Source organism: Polyodon spathula, chromosome 20, assembly GCF_017654505.1.
Source record: "Polyodon spathula isolate WHYD16114869_AA chromosome 20, ASM1765450v1, whole genome shotgun sequence".
In the NCBI taxonomy this organism is placed as follows: Eukaryota; Metazoa; Chordata; class Actinopteri; order Acipenseriformes; family Polyodontidae; genus Polyodon; species Polyodon spathula.
In genome coordinates this window covers 17,207,020-17,226,481 of record NC_054553.1, presented here as the reverse complement: position 1 = coordinate 17,226,481, position 19,462 = coordinate 17,207,020, and the positions used below count along the sequence as shown (strand labels likewise).

At 39.0% G+C, this 19,462-nt stretch overlaps 1 protein-coding gene across 1 annotated transcript in view; it reads left to right on the top strand.

Moving 5' to 3' along the window:
* Positions 1-6,577: 6,577 nt before the first annotated feature.
* LOC121295274 (FERM domain-containing protein 7-like) overlaps positions 6,578-19,462 on the top strand; it is a 48,743-nt gene continuing 35,858 nt past the window's right edge. The window contains exons 1-2 of the mRNA XM_041219728.1: positions 6,578-6,750; positions 7,342-7,510. Coding sequence (XP_041075662.1) covers positions 7,370-7,510 — 141 coding nt within the window. The 5' untranslated portion in view covers positions 6,578-6,750; positions 7,342-7,369. The remainder of the gene's footprint in view (positions 6,751-7,341; positions 7,511-19,462) is intronic.

Genomic DNA, 19,462 nt, shown 5'->3' with positions numbered 1-19,462 from the left:
AAGGTACAAAAGAAAACAAAAGAGCTGAAGTGGGGAAAAAAAGAAAGACTGCAAGGAGGCAGTCACAGGCCAAGAAAACACATGAAATGCAGAAGGTACAGTAAAGAACATGACAGAAGTAGCTGTCCAGCCATGTTGAAAGAATGCTTAAACTGTAAAAAAAAATCATTTTGCAAGGATGTGCAAAACGGGGAAAAATACAGACAGTGAAACAGCTAGACGAAGACACCAACAGTGAAAGCGAGCTGTTCATTGGAGTTATGCAGAAAACATCTGCAGGAAAATGAACTATCAGCTTTGAAGACTAAAATGACTGACTACATACAGTGGAGAGCCGATTCCAATTGTTGGAGTGATTACAACGGACTGGGCTCAAAGGTACTTTGAAACAATTAAACTAGTCATGAATGTTGCTCCTGTTGTGAATTAGTCTAGGAAAATACAGTTCGCTCTAAAAGCCAGAGTTGAAAAGGAACTGAAAAGATAGAATTAGGCATGATAGTGAAAGAAAACAAATCAACTGGGTGGGTTAGCCCCATGGTAATTGTCAAAAAACCAGACAAGTCATTAATATGCTTGGACCCACAAGAACTGAACAAATCAATTAAAAGAGAACACTACCAGCTTCCAACGATGGAAGAAATAAATAGCAAATTGGCTGGAGCTAAATACTTTATTGTTTTAGATGACTCCAGTGGATTCTGGCAAATGCAGCTGGATCAGAGCTCAAAGTACACTACTTTCAACACACCATTCGGGAGATTCCGCTTTCAATGATTGCCGTTTGGAATTTCTAGTGCACCCGAAGTTCTGAAACACTGGAAGGGTTTGAAGGTGTAACACTATACATTGATTTGCCGATATGGGGAGCTACCAGAAAAGAATACGATGAGAGGCTGCGAGGAGTCTTCATGCGAACTAGAGACGTGGGCTTAAAATTCATAAAGAAAAAAAAGTGCCACATTGCACTGCAGCAGCTTTAGTACTTGGGTAATATATTCACATCAAGAGGAATGAAACCCAATGATGCCAAAGTAAAGGTAATTATGGAAATGCCAGAGCCAACAAACAAAACAGAATTGCAAAGATTTATAGGTATGGCCAATTTTCTAGCAAAATATCTGCCACACATGTCTGCAATAACTGCACCACTAAGACAACTGCTCCAGAATGACATTGAATGGCACTGGACAAATGAACATGAAAAGGCTGTAAACAAATTGAAAGCATGTTTGATTAAAGCTCCAGTTTTAAAGTACTTTGACCCAAACAAGCCAGTGAAGCTAATAGTGGATGCCTCTCAAAGTGGTTTAGGAGCAGCTTTGCTACAAGATAATGCACCAGTTGCATATGCATCCAGAGCACTCAAACAAAGCAAAGGTATGCCCAAATTGAAAGACATGTAGTTTCTGGCTGAGAGATTTCACCAGTATGTTACAGGAGAAGAATTGAAATAGAATCAGATCACAAGCCATTACAGGTTAGTGAAGAAACGACAGAGTAAAGCCCCACCTAGGATTCAGAGATTCCTACCGAGATTACAGAAATACCAGTATGACTTGACACTTACTACAGGTAAAGAAATGTGGGTCGCTGATGCTTTATCAAGAGCATACCTGCCAGAGACAGATTGTAGCCTGAAGTAGAAACCGAAGCACAGGTACATATGCTTATAGAACATTTCCCTATCTTGTATGACGAACAGCAGGAACTGAAAACTGAGATTGAAAATGACAGCAACATGCAAGCTCTGAGCAAGGCCATAGAACATGGTTGGCCAGAAATAAAAGTAGTATCTGAACCGAGACCTTACTGGCATGTATGAGAAGAGCTTAGTATAGTGGACTTCCCGATCCTTAAAGGAGAACAAACAGTCATTTGTCAGCTAAGGAAAAGCTATGGGGGGGGGGGGGGGGGGGGGGGGGGGGGGAGGGGGGGGGGGGCTTAAAAAAAAAAAAACACTTGAAGGTCACCTTGGCATAGACGCATGCAAAAGGAGAGCTAGAGAAATCTTGTTTTGGCCAGGTATGAATGCAGCAATAACAGATGTAGTGTCAAAATGTGCAGTGTTTCAGAAACACGAGACAGCAGCAAAAAGAGCCACTGAGTCCTCATGACGTGCCAAACAGACATTTCTCTTATCCCTCTATCCAACATTCACATGTAATATGTCTATAAATAGCCGAGTGTCATATCCCGACACCCTTGACCCCACCTCCCTCCAGAACTACTGTCCTGTCTATCTTTCCTCTAAAACCTGAGCAAGCAGTACACCCCAGCACTCTGCTTTCCTGTCTAACCACTCTCTGCTCGACCCTCTCCAGTCTGGTTTCTGCTCTGCTCACTCCACCAACTACTGCAACTCCTTCCTGGCCGGCCTCCCTGCATCCTCCACTCGTCTGCTCCAGCTCACCCAGAACTCCGCTGCTACTCTGATGTTCTCTCTGCCTCGCTTCTGCCACACTACTACTCACTCCACTGGCTCCCGATCAACGTTCGCATTCAGTTCAATAAAACACAGTACAATGCCTTGACCAGATTGCACCCAGCTACCTTCAGACAATCATCTCTCCATTCCACCTGCACTAAAAGACTGACTGTACCTCCTCTACCCACCCCTGCCTCCAGAGCCTGCTCCTTCTCCACCCTTGCCTCGCAGTGGTGGAACATCCTTCATGTCAGGACTGCCCAGTTCCTAACCACATTCTGACAACATCTTCAGACAACACCTGTAAAACTCGATTCTTCCCTTCTGAGCAGTATAGCACTCTGCCTTTAATGCACTTCAACTTGCACTTATCTGCTCCCTATTTTCCAGTATTTAATCCTGCACTTAACCCAGTCTGTCGTGTCTTGTATTTCACTTGCACTCATATCTAACCCTGATGTAACTATCAACACTTATCGGCTCTTGAACTGCCCCAGTATCAAATTGTACTGTTTTGTATTTGCTCTTATTAGGACTGAAGTCATTGTATCTTAGTAATTGTTCTGTAGTTCTTGATATGTACTTTTTGTATACAACTGTAAGTTGCCCTAGGTAAATATCTGCTAAGAAATAAATAATTAAGGGTTGGGCACCAGTATTGATATTTTGATATGATATTATTCAATGTCGATAATTTCCATATTGCAATATCGTGGAATAAGAAATGTCACTAAGCTTGCAGATTTTTAGCTGTATTATTGCTAAAAATAAACACAGTATAATCAGGTTTATTTTGTTAAGATACAACAAATCCTACACATACCAATCATTGTTAGTTTCACATGTAACGATCACTCTGCACAACTGAGAAGCAGTTGTACCGTCCTCCCTAAGGAGATACTACTTGCCCAATATCTATAACTAACTAAATCAGCAAGAGTGACAGACAGCAAAAGCAGGGATGTCAGAGGTGTCAATTTCATGAACAAAAGGTTTATTGTTATAAACTAATGTAATAAATGAAATATGAGGACAACAACTTATTGCAGAGAACATTTAATGGAAGGTACAGGAGTGTAAGAAAGTAAAGTGAACTAAGCAAACATCCAAACAAACTAACACTAAAGCGAAATGAATGCGATGTCCGGTGGGCCTCCAATAAACCCACACACAAAAAAACACCACACCAACACACTGACAGGCAAAAAAGACTAAAGGTGAATGAATAATTATATGGGGAAACCAATTAAAGACAGTCTTGATAGCAATAGATGATAAATGAAACTTAGGCCTAACAAGTCCAGCGAAGGAATGCACATGTAACCCAAAGTGACAAAAAGAACAAAACCAAAATTACAGGATCCAAAGTATCAAAGTAGAAAAAAACAGCAAACAGAAAAGGAATAATCTCACCAACAAATAATGAAGTCCCGAATAGAGTCCTGTACTGATGATGATGGATGAAGGTTGATGAAAAAATAGCGATCGTAGAAAATGGTGAGTCTGTCGAGTAGTACTGGGTTGAATGGTGAACAGCCTTTTGGAAAACATTAGGAGAATCAGGAACAAAATGGAGACTGAACACGCTAACAAAAACAAACCCTAACAAACCTTGAACAGCAACTAAACTTAAACAAGTAATAGTGTAAACAAAAAAGAAAGGTTTAGACAAAATACAAGATTAGCAAGAGTAAATGGGTGCACCAGTATTTATCTAAAATAAAGTTAAAGTTACACCATAATTAAGTAATGTGCTGTTTGTAAAACAGATTCTTCAAGAGAAAAGGAAGTTTTTTCCTGGCCTAGCCAGCCAACTTTAATACTGGAACTGGCTTCCAAGGAGCTCTGAGATTGGAGGAGTGGATATCTAAATGAGCCAATGGGGGGAGAGGATGAACAGAGGGTCATAGCAAGGAACTATGGGAATTTGAGTTTTAACCTGGCCAGGCTACTGACCCTAATAAAAGGGACAGGTGGGTGAAACTTACACCCACTTTATGGAGCAAGTGAATTGCTACACATATACCAGTCATTGTCAGTCTCACATACCAATCGTTGTCAGTCTCATATACCAATCATTGTCAGTCTCATATACCAATCATTGTCAGTCTCATATACCAATCGTTGTCAGTCTCATATACCAATCGTTGTCAGTCTCATAAACCAATCGTTGTCAGTCTCATATACCAATCGTTGTCAGTCTCACATACCAATCGTTGTCAGTCTCACATACCAATCGTTGTCAGTCTCACATACCAATCGTTGTCAGTCTCACATATCAATCGTTGTCAGTCTCACATATCAATCGTTGTCAGTCTCACATATCAATCATTGTCAGTCTCACATATCAATCGTTGTCAGTCTCACATATCAATCGTTGTCAGTCTCACATATCAATCGTTGTCAGTCTCACATATCAATCGTTGTCAGTCTCACATATCAATCGTTGTCAGTCTCACATATCAATCGTTGTCAGTCTCACATATCAATCGTTGTCAGTCTCACATATCAATCGTTGTCAGTCTCACATATCAATCGTTGTCAGTCTCACATATCAATCGTTGTCAGTCTCACATATCAATCGTTGTCAGTCTCACATATCAATCGTTGTCAGTCTCACATATCAATCATTGTCAGTCTCACATATCAATCGTTGTCAGTCTCACATATCAATCATTGTCAGTCTCACATATCAATCGTTGTCAGTCTCACATATCAATCGTTGTCAGTCTCACATATCAATCGTTGTCAGTCTCACATATCAATCGTTGTCAGTCTCACATATCAATCGTTGTCAGTCTCACATATCAATCGTTGTCAGTCTCACATATCAATCGTTGTCAGTCTCACATATCAATCGTTGTCAGTCTCACATATCAATCGTTGTCAGTCTCACATACCAATCGTTGTCAGTCTCACATACCAATCGTTGTCAGTCTCACATATCAATCGTTGTCAGTCTCACATATCAATCGTTGTCAGTCTCACATATCAATCGTTGTCAGTCTCACATATCAATCATTGTCAGTCTCACATATCAATCGTTGTCAGTCTCACATATCAATCGTTGTCAGTCTCGTAGACAAACACCACACCATTAAAGTATTACTTAACCATTTTAGTCCATTTTTAGTGTTTTTCTTTTAATGAGAACCCAAGTAACAAATGTATTTCAAACATTCAATAGCTGTAAATCAAGAGAAACAAATCCACAACCTATGTACCCTCTGTCAAATACTCTACTCTTATTTGTTCACCTTTATATGCAGATAAGATTAAATTACTTCGGGATTTGCTAGCCTGCGCAGTGAAGTATATATTACGGTTTTGAGATGGCTGTTGACAGCATATAATAGTAAATCCTTATAACAAGACATTGTTTTTGTCCATGGATATTGTGAAGCAAAGTTAAGTTAAAGTAAGTTATTGCTTTTCTTATGTAAATATCTGTTAATGTTTTCATATTGCAAATGTGTTATCAAATACAAGCAGAGCATTACATAATTTTGGTGCTCTGCGGGAAAAAGCCCAACCTCCCTTATTACTTTTGTTGACCCTAGTAACTCCGTATTTTAAAATAGCTATCCATTCAATAGTCCCTAGTAAAGACATTGTTTGGCAATCCCTTTCCAATAGAACAATGCAACCAAAACACAGGGTTGCTTTCTGTCTGTGTTAAGTATAGAATACAACTTTTATATAAAATTAGGTTGATAATACTTCAAAGTTAAGATACAGTCTGGAGACCCCTATTATGACACACAGTTGAACACTAAAACATTAGAATAAAATGAAAACAGAAAGAATGAGCTTAAACCCCTGTCCTTATGCCACAAGTGCCCTTCTCAGTCATAAAAATATTGCGATGCTTGAAGTGTCCTTTATTTTCTCAATGAGCCCCTGTCTTTTAATATCCTCTGCATGTTACTGCCCACTCCCCATTGTAATTTCAAAGTAATTATTTTCAGCTCTTTCCTTTGTCAATCAATGAGTCAATCCACCAGTCACGTATTAACTAATTAAGACTGGAGACTTTTCATCGTCTTTCATTACAGCATTGCTTCATTATTACTGTAGTTACACAGCTATACAGTGATACACTCTTTGCTATGTTCTTCAAAGCAAACCTGGAAAAGAGTTAAATATCAGCTTTGAGTGTTCACAATCAGGTGACTCTGATCAAGTAAATTATCCCTTTTGCTGCTCAGCAAAGCCGCCCCTGGCTTGAGGGGACGACAATAAGGAGTTATGTTGTTTGATGGTGACTGTGATCTATTTATTATATTTGTTGGACAATGACGTTTGAAAACAAAGGAGTTCAGGTAAATGTTGGGTTAAAATAGAAGTGTATAGGGCGTCAATGTAATATAGATAACATACTGATTACGTATTGCAGTTACTGTAAACAAGGAGAGCTCGGCGTCTAAAGAAATACGCGGTATAATCTGCATGATGTGTCTGTATAGGAAAATATTTAATCGAATTATTAGCTAGTTAACATCAAACATTCATGAATCGTAGCAACAAAACAAACGAATAAAACATACAACTATTTGTTGTAATTTCTCATGTGCCATTATTTTAATTGTAAACGGAATTCTAATGCGCTTGTAAGAACCTGGTTTATTGAAGGTGTCAAGTTTCTATTTCGGGCTGTGGTAATTTGAAAAATATTAAAGCAATTGTTTTTGGCACTGGAAATGTCATTTTGTATTGGAAATCCGCAATTTAACTGATTGATGTATTTGACATGCCAGTGTGGCGAGTTGTAAATGTGGGTGACACGAATAACGTACATACTACAGTATAGAAAGGGGACAGCGGGAATTGTATTGCACGATACATTTTAAATACATGTACTCTGTACAGTTATAGAATCGATTCTGTTTCATTTTTGTTTTTATTTGTTTCAGGATACGTGATCTAGCCGAGTGTTTAATTATGTGTGAAAGTAGATCCAGATCAGAGTTTTGTAAGTCCTCAGAAAAGACTGCAAAAGCAGCGCGGAAAAGATACAAGGAGAAAAAGCTACAGCTCAAAGTGCTGTTTCTGGATGATACTGAACAAACATTTGAGGTCGAGGTAGGACTACATTTGTAAACGACTCTTTATCAGCAACATGGTTATCTAACTGGAATATTTAAGTTGCGTTTTAAAATAATACAGTGCTAAATGTATTGAATTAATTAACATATAAATGAAACGGTGAAATGTAATGTGTGTGCTGCAGTGGTGGGCGATGTGATGCCACAATGAAATGTAATGTGTAACACCTTGGGAATGGAGGTTTGTTGTAAGTCAGAAATGTCCGTAACTCTGAAAACTGAATTGTCAATGTTTTTATTAAATGTGTACACCTGCTATCTTCACCCTCAAACTGGCAAAGATACAGTACAGTAATACAGTACTTACATTGTTGTGGTTTTCAAGTCTTTAAAACAGAACTATAAATGGTAAAAAAGTCTACATTTGTTACCATTGAAATTGTAAAAAATAGCAAAAACACTTTTAAATGTCTGAAGTCATTGTATTTTGAATGTTGCTCTTAATTGCACTGTAATCCTTGATATATATTTTTTGTATACAACTGTAAGTTGCCCTGGGTAAGGGCATCTGCTAAGTAATAATACTAATAATAATTGCGTTCTTGGGGTTGAAAGTGGGGCGTTCAGCAAACCGGTCAGTTCAGAAGTTTGGTGTTGGGAACTCTTGGGGTTCTACTTGCACCAATGCAGAATGACTGCATGAGGTCACTTTGAAGAGAGTCATCAGTTTAGGAGTACCAAGATATTTGGTTAGAGGTCTGAGTAGGGGAAACGGGGACTAAATGTCCCAATTTTACATGTATTCATCTTTCCTTCTTTAGGAATGTCAGTAAATCATTATTACTTAATACCTATGTTTTGTCTGATTTTAGTGGTGAAGTGACAGAACTGAAATGTCATATAATAGGCAAAATATTCTTGCTGTATAATGCCGTTCATAGCTGATCATATGTGATGTTTGAAGACCTATTTTTTATTTTATTTTTGTAGACAGGGCTGTTGGAGGGGAGGTTTGGTTTTCCATTTGTTATTGTAAGCATTCCCTCTGTAGATACCATTAGTCACTGCTGCTTTCTTACATAAAGCCCTAGTAACTGACAGCTTCAAGGCATTTTCTGCATTTTGGGATGCAAGAGACTTGCAGGCTTGCTGAGATTAATAGAACAATCCTGAGTGCATGTTAGGAGAGAGGTTCAGGCAGCATGCTTCAATGAAACTGCATTTCCAATTTCTACCTTCAGGCACCATACCTGCTCCTTTTCCTTCACTAATAGGTAAATTATTTTGTCAGTGCTTTATCGTAAATTGAGATCTACAGATCAGTCAGTGTGTTTAGACATTGGACCGACACAAAGCTCAGAGTAGAAAGCATATTGGCAGGGATGGCTAATGGAAAGACGAGCTCCTTTTTCTAGTTTTTGAATTTTTTATTTTTGTTTTGTTTGCTCCTCTGGGCTCTAGTGGAGTCAGGGCTGAGGCCATGGGGGCCACTAAGGGTCGTTGCCTGACCACTTTTAATCTTGTACCTATTCTTCTCAGTTTGTTCTTCTCTCCAAACAAATCATCCATTTACAGTACACATTGCAGAGCTTTTTAGTGCTTTTTGGTCAACTTTGTATTTCTGCTATGATGTGTGTGTGTCTGCTTCAATATTTATCCATGTATTTTCCATTTGCAATGCCCAGAATGTCCGTATCCTGAGTAATGTAGATAACTGGTGTACATTCAGTACATAGGGGCGTGGTTTGTGTAGCGCAAATTGAAAGAAGTATACATATTTTATATACACTGCTGTACAAAGACATATGTTGCATTTTTCTACTCTGATGTCTTTTGAGCATCAACAATTTACTGAAAGCCTACACTAGTGTTTTTTCTACTATTATAACAACTTTGACTGTTATTAATACAACTTAGTTTGGGTGAGAATAGCTGGCATCACTCAGTTTTCAAGGTGTAGTATCCGAAGCATGATCAGCAAAAACAGAGCAACATCCTCTGTAATTGACAAACCCAGGACTGGAAGACACCAAAAGTTGTCTAACAAAGATGAAGATAATATCCATAAGGAATAGAAAGAAGTGTTGAATTGACAACAGAACTGGCAGAAGACTCGGGTTTCACCTGGACCGACCAGTCAGATCCATTAACTGTGACCCTCTAGCTCCCATCAAATTCTGGAGAGCACCAAGAAATGGCTCTGGCTGATGCACCCCCCCACAGCAGAAGAGACCTCCCTCCACATGCACACCCAACCTCTCCCCTTCCCTACTCCGATGGCATTGTTACAGGTGTGGTCTTCTCACAGGTGTCAGTCCCCTGTCAGCCACAGGGGATGAACTGGCAGAGTTCAGGGGTGCTAAGGACTGGCAGAGCAAGGTGACTCAGGAGAGGGCGGGGGGGGACTGTCAGAGGTCATCGGGTCAGCCTGTGCCGGGTCCTGTTCCAGGTAGGAAGACAGCCTGATGCAGGACCACCTTGCACGACACTCTCCATGGGTCCGCCGACCTGTTACTGCTGGAGAGGGGCATGTAATTGACCCGGGCGGTCCTTTCCGATCAGTAGGACGACTGGCGTAGCCGTCGCATCATGTTCATTACTCCTGTACGCAGGGTTTCATGGTGGGAGTCTAGCACCTCCCCCCGCAGTGCTTGGGGGAACATTACCTGTCACCACACCTCTCCCATCGCTGGCTCCTTCCACTGGCACTGGTGGACTCCATCCCTCAGTCAGTCCAGACCACTGCAACCACAGCCCTCTGGTGGCAATATTTTCTTTGTTTAGAAAATACCGTAATACAGTAATACGGTAGCCTACCTGTATGTAGCAACATGTGTGGCTAACTTACTTTGACTACAGTACATTTATCGGTGACCGTTACCAAGAGCCTATTAGGTGGGAGTTGGAAGGTTAAGGGAGTACTGTACTAGTGTGTACTAGTGAATCAGGAGTGTTCATTGGTTGTTAAGGGGCAGGACAATGCTGTTGTGGCCGTCAAATAACGTAAATGTTTTTCTGCACCAAAAATGACCTCCGTTTTGATTTCTGTAAAAACTACAATGTATCCTACTTGGTTATTTTTTTTCTCACTGTAACTTGCTTATTTGTAATTTCTCTGCAAGAGAAACTGAAATTCTATCTTCTGATAGATAGTAAGCACATTGGTTTTTATTTGTACTGGAATTACAGTTGAACTAAAAACAAAACCACCTATAACATCCGAAGGACTGCTGTTCTGTACATAGTTTATCTTGCATTTTCTTTCAGGACTGCACTACCATAAAATAAAATGTGCTTACTCTGTCATTAGTTTGTAATTTACGTGCTAGATTGAGGCTCCCGTCTCTTCAGGGGTGTTACATGTACATACTGAGTGTGGCACGTGTGTGTTGTTTTTTTTTAGTAGGGGGAGAAAAATGTACCTTAGTGTTTCTTTATTGATAGAGTGTTTATTTGAAGACGGCCTCTATTATAAAGCTAATTTATGACTGAGGTGTCAGTACAAGGTGTCTTAAGTCGAGGGCAACTCCAAATTAAAGTAATACCACAGGTAGATGTTGTAGATTGTATCAACATGATATATAATATATTTATAGAGGCTTTCCTACTGTTTTATAGTTTTATCCTCCCTGTACTGGAAATTTGACACATTTTAAATATACACTGGCAGTGTGTAACAGTTAGTTTATTCTAATAAACTTATGGTGGGCTACTGTTTCTCTCTCTCTCTCTCTCTCTCTATATATATATATATATATATATATATATATATATATATATATATATATATATATATATATATATATATATGATCTAGATATATATCTATTTATCTGTCTCTGTCAAGCTACAATGATGGATATTAGAAAATTCATAAATAAAATTTGGAAAATTCATCTCTGATTAGCGGCAAAAAAGTTAGCAGTGGAATTCCTGATGACTACCATTTCATATTTACCCTATAGTAAGGAAGTCTTTAAAACGAGAGATCTAACACATTTTGACTGCAAGTTATTTTGAACTGGACTTCTGAATTTAGTCTGATGTATTTAATAGAGCCCATATGGCAACAGAATGTTGACACTATCTCAGTGCTGCACAGACTGGACGTTGTATCGTAGTGCTACACAGACTGGATGCTGTATTTCAGTGTTTCGTAATACCCCCTATTGATCAGCTGAGCTTAGTCATCACCCACTTGCCATAGAAAATAAAGTAAGAATTATTGCTGATTAACAATGCTGTTTAATTAACATCAATTATTAGTTACATTTAATTCCACTAGTTCTGAAACTTTACAGAGAAATATTTTATAAAACGATAACATTCAGCCAAATATAAACGATTCAGCCAGATATGGAATCCATCTCCAAAAGATTTGGCCAAATACTGAATCTACAAAAACTGTGAAAGAAATTGTTGAATGAAAAACAGACTGGCAGCTACTATCAAGGGACGCACACAATCTATAGTTCTGAGCCTTTTAGAAATAGTATTTTTATTACTGAATGGAAGCATAACCCTGAATAAGATTTCAGTTTGAAACTTACATAATTTATCGCTAGCCCCCTCCTCGCACAACAGAAACATAAAAATACAGAGCAGTTTACCTTTACAAAAAAGGAGCGCTGCATCTTTACCATAACCCTCTTTTATTTAATGAAGTTTCAACCTGTGTCACTTGATCTGAGAGTAGGGTTGCCAATAGGCTCCAGAATGTTGGGACACTTTTTAAGGCAGGTCAGGTTTTGTAACTCTCTAAACTGTATACAGTAAAGTGAGTGTGAATTGTGCAAACTGTCGCTAAATTAGTTGAATTGTTTTACTTGTGTTACCAAAAGCATACACCTGTCTGTGAGGATCATTAACATCAATATGAACTATACAGCAGCTGATTGGCTTTCTGAGTCTCTGAACCTTTAACAAGGTTAAATGAAAGGGTGCAGGTGAGTGCAAAGTTATCTAGAATAATGGTGTTCCGCTATTTTGATATATTTTTTACTTCTAAAACAATTAAAGCAATATGATTAATCATTGTTACGAGGCTCTTTGGATATAATCACCACCACAACTAAACAGTTAAACACGTTGTCTAAACTGCTGAAGCAATTCACAATCACATGTCTCATATATTGCAGTTTAGAGAGGTGAGTTGAAAAACCTGACCTGCCTTAGTGTGCTGAGATTCTGGAGCCTGCTGACAACCCTACCTGAGAGCTATGAGGAAAAAAATACCGTGATGAGTGACATGAGTCTCCCTGTGAAATAAAACCCACGTTGATTTAAATGCACTGTGTGTGTAACACATATCAAATAGGCTACAAAATAGTAAATATATTTTCATAAACCTCAGCAGTTCCCAAAGGGTTCAACTTGTATTGGCACATTACAATAACGTAATTTAATTTATGAAGCATATTGTTCACAACGTCTTGCACATCTGACAGTTGTAAAGTTACAAAAAATATGTATCTGTGCACTTTTTTTTTTCCTCTCAGTATGATCTACAGAACATGTTTGACAGATAAAGTACAAGTGTCTACAACAGTTTGCCGTTGCTATATATTACAGGTTTACTGCATAACTTCATAAACGTTATTGCATGAAAGTGTGATGTGAATATGCTGTTGCATACTGGGGTATGTTTGCATTCAGTAGCTGCGTGTCCTGTGTGCCACCAGTAATTTAGGGAGTTGAGAGCTGCGACAATGTGTAGCCTTGCTCCACTAAGTATACTTCTTGCAAATCAGGAACACATTCCTGTTGCGGAAAATAGCTGCACTATCCATTCAGGACTATTGAGCAGGCAAAGATCTTGGAAACAAATCGGCATGTCTTCCTTCATTTGGATAACGCGATTGATGTATGTGAGAAGGCGATCATCATTAAGTGAACTGGAGATCTGAAAAAGTAACAGTAATAGCCCACCATTTTTAATAACTGATAGAATGTAAGAGTCATAGATTTCAGATGTCATGTCAATATTTTGCTTGTACAGCTTCGATTTGTCAGTAAAGCTCAGAATTACACTCTATATGTAGACGTGTGATTCAATTTCCTTGACATTTGAGGCTCGCTGCATTGAGCTTCTCAGATATCAGCAAGATAGAAAATGTCTGACACACGACTTCACAACCATTTTCAAAGATGTGTTAACCTTGTCTAGAAACTCTACAACAGTGTCATGCAGTTAACAAAAACGTGCAAGACAATTCCCCTTCAGTAGCCAACGTACTTCTGTGTGAAGTAACAGGTGCTCAAATTCTTCATTGTTCTCATGACAAAGTTGTCAGAACAGCCGATCATTCAAAGGGTGACCTTATGATCTTGTCAGTGGCCTTTATTGCCAAGTGTAAGGACTGGTGAAGTTTAGGACTTGGCAGTTTTGGCTACCAAATTGTTGGTGAAAAACACAGTGAACAGTAAGCACCTGTGGTGCATCTGCCTTCAACAAGCAGTTAATCCACAATATCAACCAACCGTTGAAAGGGCACCATCTGTGTTGCAAGCAGCTAAGTTTGTGAGAGGAATATTTCTCTGAGAAGTATTCTTTCAATGTTTTGAAAATGGACTCTCGCTTTGGTGTTTTTCCCAAAAGTCACAAAGAAAAAATCTTCTCCCGTTTGACCCCAATCGTTGAAAAGGACATAGGCCATGATGGGTATTGCTGTCACAGTGCTTTCATCTAGTTGCAATGAAAATTCAGTTTTACGTAAAAGGGAGCACAATTGTTCCTCAACACCTTGAGCCATTTCTGCAACTGTTCTGGATATGGACTCCTTGCTCAGAGGCACAGGAGTAACCAGGACATTTTTGCCATTGGATCAGAAATACAAATAGAAATGTTCTATTTTTTTTTTCTGACAGTGCTAAACCTAGTGTATTTAATCTGATTCAGTTTTAATTACATACTCACCTATAATTCTTATAGAAATGTAATAAATCTCTGAACTTCCCTAGTTTCTGAAATAAATAGCATAATTTCTTCTTGCGCTCAGTTCTGTCTCCTCCAGTACCACAAAACTTTCTTTCAGTGTCTTGTCACTGAGGGATACCAGTATGTCTTGATCCACAGAAAATAGGAGCAGTGCCCGACACAATGACACGGAGAGATGGGATGAGGGTGTGTGGTCTCTCCCTCTCTCTATAATGCTCTCTTCCCTCAGGTCGGCCCTACAGGACAACAAACGGGCGAGCAGAAGCTCTATTTCTGGATGGAAACCGGCCGGAGAACGAAAACAAAAGAAAAGAAAAGAAATATAGGGGTAGCGGAGAAAACGTGGGCAGGCCCCAAAAGTATAGACCATAGTCTGAGGGAACATAAGAACATAAGAACATAAGAAAGTTTACAAACGAGAGGAGGCCATTCGGCCCATCTTGCTCGTTTGGTTGTTAGTAGCTTATTGATCCCAAAATCTCATCAAGCAGCCTCTTGAAGGATCCCAGGGTGTCAGCCTCAACAACACTACTGGGGAGTTGATTCCAGACCCTCACAATTCTCTGTGTAAAAAAGTGTCTCCTATTTTCTGTTTTGAATGCCCCTTTTTCTAAACTCCATTTGTGACCCCTGGTCCTTGTTTCTTTTTTCAGGCTGAAAAAGTCCCTTGGGTCGACACTGTCAATACCTTTTAGAATTTTGAATGCTTGAATTAGGTCGCCACGTAGTCTTCTTTGTTCAAGACTGAACAGATTCAATTCTTTTAGCCTGTCTGCATATGACATGCCTTTTAAGCCCGGAATAATTCTGGTCGCTCTTCTTTGCACTCTTTCTAGAGCAGCAATATCTTTTTTATAGCGAGGTGACCAGAACTGCACACAATATTCAAGATGAGGTCTTACAAGTGCATTGTACAGTTTTAACATTACTTCCCTTGATTTAAATTCAACACTTTTCACAATGTATCCGAGCATCTTGTTAGCCTTTTTTATAGCTTCCCCACATTGCCTAGATGAAGACATTTCTGAGTCAACAAAAACTCCTAGGTCTTTTTCATAGATTCCTTCTCCAATTTCAGTATCTCCCATATGATATTTATAATGTACATTTTTATTTCCTGCGTGCAGTACCTTACACTTTTCTCTATTAAATGTCATTTGCCATGTGTCTGCCCAGTTCTGAATCTTGTCTAGATCATTTTGAATGACCTTTGCTGCTGCAACAGTGTTTGCCACTCCTCCTACTTTTGTGTCGTCTGCAAATTTAACAAGTTTGCTTACTATACCAGAATCTAAATCATTAATGTAGATTAGGAATAGCAGAGAACCTAATACTGATCCCTGTGGTACACCGCTGGTTACCACACTCCATTCTGAGGTTTTTCCTCTAATCAGTACTTTCTGTTTTCTACATGTTAACCACTCCCTAATCCATGTACATGTGTTTCCTTGAATCCCAACTGCGTTCAGTTTGAACGGTGGAGTGTAGGACGGAGCCCAGGACCATGCAGGTAGTGACGGTCGGGGAAACGCTGCAGATTGCAGCACATTTATTTTGTAATTTTGTTTTAGTATTGTTTTGTTTTCCCTTTTTCATTGTGTCTTTTGCTTTCATTATTATTTTGAGCACTTGTATGAGCACTGGACTCTATACCGGTATTGGTAACCCTGTGGTCCTGTTTACTGTTGTCAGTATTCAGGCCACTGATAACAGCGCCCTCTGCAGGTAAAATAAATTGGTGCACCTGAGCCACGTTCCAAATAGTTTGTCTCCTGTGTGTCGGTGAATTGCCCATCACACTTCCACACAGGGCCATTTTGTACAGACACTCAAGGTCCTTGTGTTCCTTTGGGATTCATGCATAGGCCTGTGAGAGTGACGTGGTAATCTTTAGGCCTGGCAACTTTCTCTGCAGCCTCTACTGTGCCACAGCAGAAAATGAATCCAACTGTGGATATGTGCTGGCCAAAGACTCCACTGGATGGTTTGCTTCCAGTTTTTCCATGTGAAGTGGAAGTAAATAGGCAAAAGCATTCAACTCTGAAGGGAAACGAGTGTTAAGCTCCATAAGGATCAGGTCCAAGGTGCTAAAGTAGAATTCTATCTTCATGCCCTCTTCTGTAGTGTTGTGCAACTACATTTCTGGATTCTCATTAATTCTGGTGGACACTTTTCTTTTCTTCATATTCTGCCCTGATGCCCATGGTGCAACCAGGCACATGATGAATTTGAATGTGGTTATGCACTCTGTGAGCCCAGCCACTGTGCCTTTGTTTTAGTCAAACAAACACTTTCTTTCTGGGACAGTATTTTTATGGTGCCTAGCCTCTTGTAAACTACAGAATTAAAACACTTTAACAAACTATAGTACAACCCTTTCGGATTTTGTTTTAAACACTGCTTTGGCTCTAAAAATGTATTTATATGTTTTTGTAAGCAACAAAGCAGCTTGTAGGGGTGGGAACTTAAAACATCAAGTTAACCCAAATGTCAAGTATGTCAATGCCTAAAGTTTAAACATTTCTAAAACTAAAATGCATGTCGCTGGTAACATATTAAATAGCTAAATTATTTAAATGGTTTTCCTGTCTTGCATGAATATATTTTCATAATCTCCTTTTTTTTCTCAGAACACCCTGATTTGAAAACTATAATCATTTCTTTAAATAAAGCCTAACAGTTTTATTTACTGTATTAGACCTTGGCAATGTCAAATAATGGCATGTTTAGAATAGAAAACCTTACTGGATTTGCAAACTACTCATACCTTGGGAACAAAGTTTTATTAATTGCATGGGGCAAAACGCCCATGTTAAAAATATTTTCAATGCATACAATTTCCAAATTTATTTATTTATATATAAGTAATGTATGTTTACACTACTGCCACCACTTAAACAAGGCAGAAATAATTAAGAAAATAAAAATAAAAAAAGAATCGGTCAGAAACCGTGTATTAAAATTTTCAGCCTGGTGAAACTGCATGTGTCACCCTGCCCTGTGTTATTTCCATTATGTCAGCATTGACCTGTTTGGCAGGTTCCCATGTATATCCAGCCAATCCACATAAGTCATGTAATAGGCAAGGGGGTGGGACTTCTTTTAATAAACTGTTTTTATTAGACAGAGTGTACAGTTTCTCTAGTTGAGATGAGGCTATCCAGCCAATGGGATCACTGCAATCCTGACACCTCCACTCCCCAAAGAAGAAAAAAAAAAAAGGAAAATCTCATCAGATTTGCACAAATTGCATGAGCCACTCCTGACGGGGTGACTGGGGCAACGATTTAATAATTCCGGTTGGATCACACTCCATTACTATGGATACGAAATCTTGTACTAAGCAGTAAGTCCACTGGCTTTATAGTTTTGTTTCCGCTTGAAAATATAATTGATGGAAGCCTGCTTGATAAATATTTCGTGCAAAACTTGAAAAAACGATAATTCTTTGCTTGCTTTATCTGGATGAATTTGCAAGATATGTTCCTTCAAACGCAATGGTTTCATTGCCTTGTTTGAGAATATTTGCTTGCATACAAACACAATGGCAGGTGTTGATTTGATGGCGATGAAATAAAACCAATTATTCAGGCCGTAACATGGCAACAGGTATAAATGGAAGAGCTCCTTTGTTCTGATTGGACCATATTACATTTTCATGACAAACCGGATAGCACAACTGGAAGTGACGTTGCTGCGTAGCAATGCATTTCTAACTTGATGTTTACATAATCTTATAGTGCACGAGTCAGTGTGTACATTACTGGTACACCTTGTATAAGTAGTTAGTTAGCATTTTGAAATGTTTGCTGCTTCAAAATTTTAAATAAGAAGGAAGTGCAACTCCCCCTTTTGTAGATAAAATGCCCACCTCCTGCCCTCTTGGCTGTGAACACCTCCCTTTGGCTTCAGAACACCCCTTGGGGCGGTATTGTTCCCCTTTAAGAAACACTGCTGTATCTGAATCAGGGAGACCTGTTTCTGAATGGTTTCAGAGCTCTAACTACTGTAGTGTTCTGCTTTGACATGCTAATGGAATGCAGATGCTTATTGCAGCTGTTTAATGAGTGCTTCATTTCCTGCAGCTCCTGATACAGCAGGTGACTTCTGTTTCTCATAAATGGGGGCTTTTTGTTTCACACATTTAACTAGTTAAAGCCCAGTGATGTTCAAAAGTGCCACCTTTATCCACACAGTTATACTTAAATTGTAACCTGGACTGGTACCGTACTATGTTCTAACAAGCAGGCTTGCTGTTCCTTCAAGGGTGTCCCTCAGCTTGAGGAAACTGTTTTAATTATACATGGACTGTGGTAATTTGCAGACTCTGGCGGCACATTTATATTTAGAACCCTGTATTTATTCTGTCAGATTCAGTGCTCCCTGTACACAAAGTAGGCCGCTTTAAACAAAAACAGCATCTGCTTCCCCAAAAAACACTTGAGATGCATTGGGCAATTCATTTGTGAATGTGTTAATGTGTTAATGTGGTTCCCAACTGTAATCACTTATTCACTGTTATTTAGGTAGGTTCAAGTTTCAATTATTAGCATATTTTACACAATTACCTTTTAGCCCCTATAAAAAAAATAGTTATCGACTTAAAATATATTTTCGCACTTTTCATTCACACCAAAAATGCACAGTCAATGAAAGGCAACAGAAATGCACACAAGTATGCATTGCCTATTTTACAAACCAAAAGTATTAGAATAGAATGTTCAGCATTTCAGGTACATTTCTGAAGCGTTTTTATTAGTTTTCAGTCACAGCTTTTGTGGTGGCTCATCATTTAAATACTATATTAAAAATAAACCTTTTGCCTAATTTATTGTGGTATTCAGAGTCTGAGAATAAGCCTTCGTCGTCTCTGGTATGTAATTGCAATCAACAAATTCAAGAACAAGAAAAGGCCATTTGGACCACTTATGCTCACTCACTCTGGTGTCAACATGGTCCATTAGCACTCGGAAAGGAAAAACAAACCCCCCCCTAACCAGGTTAGTAGGGGAAATGAAACCTCTGGGAATCCATGACTAGATAGATCGCCCA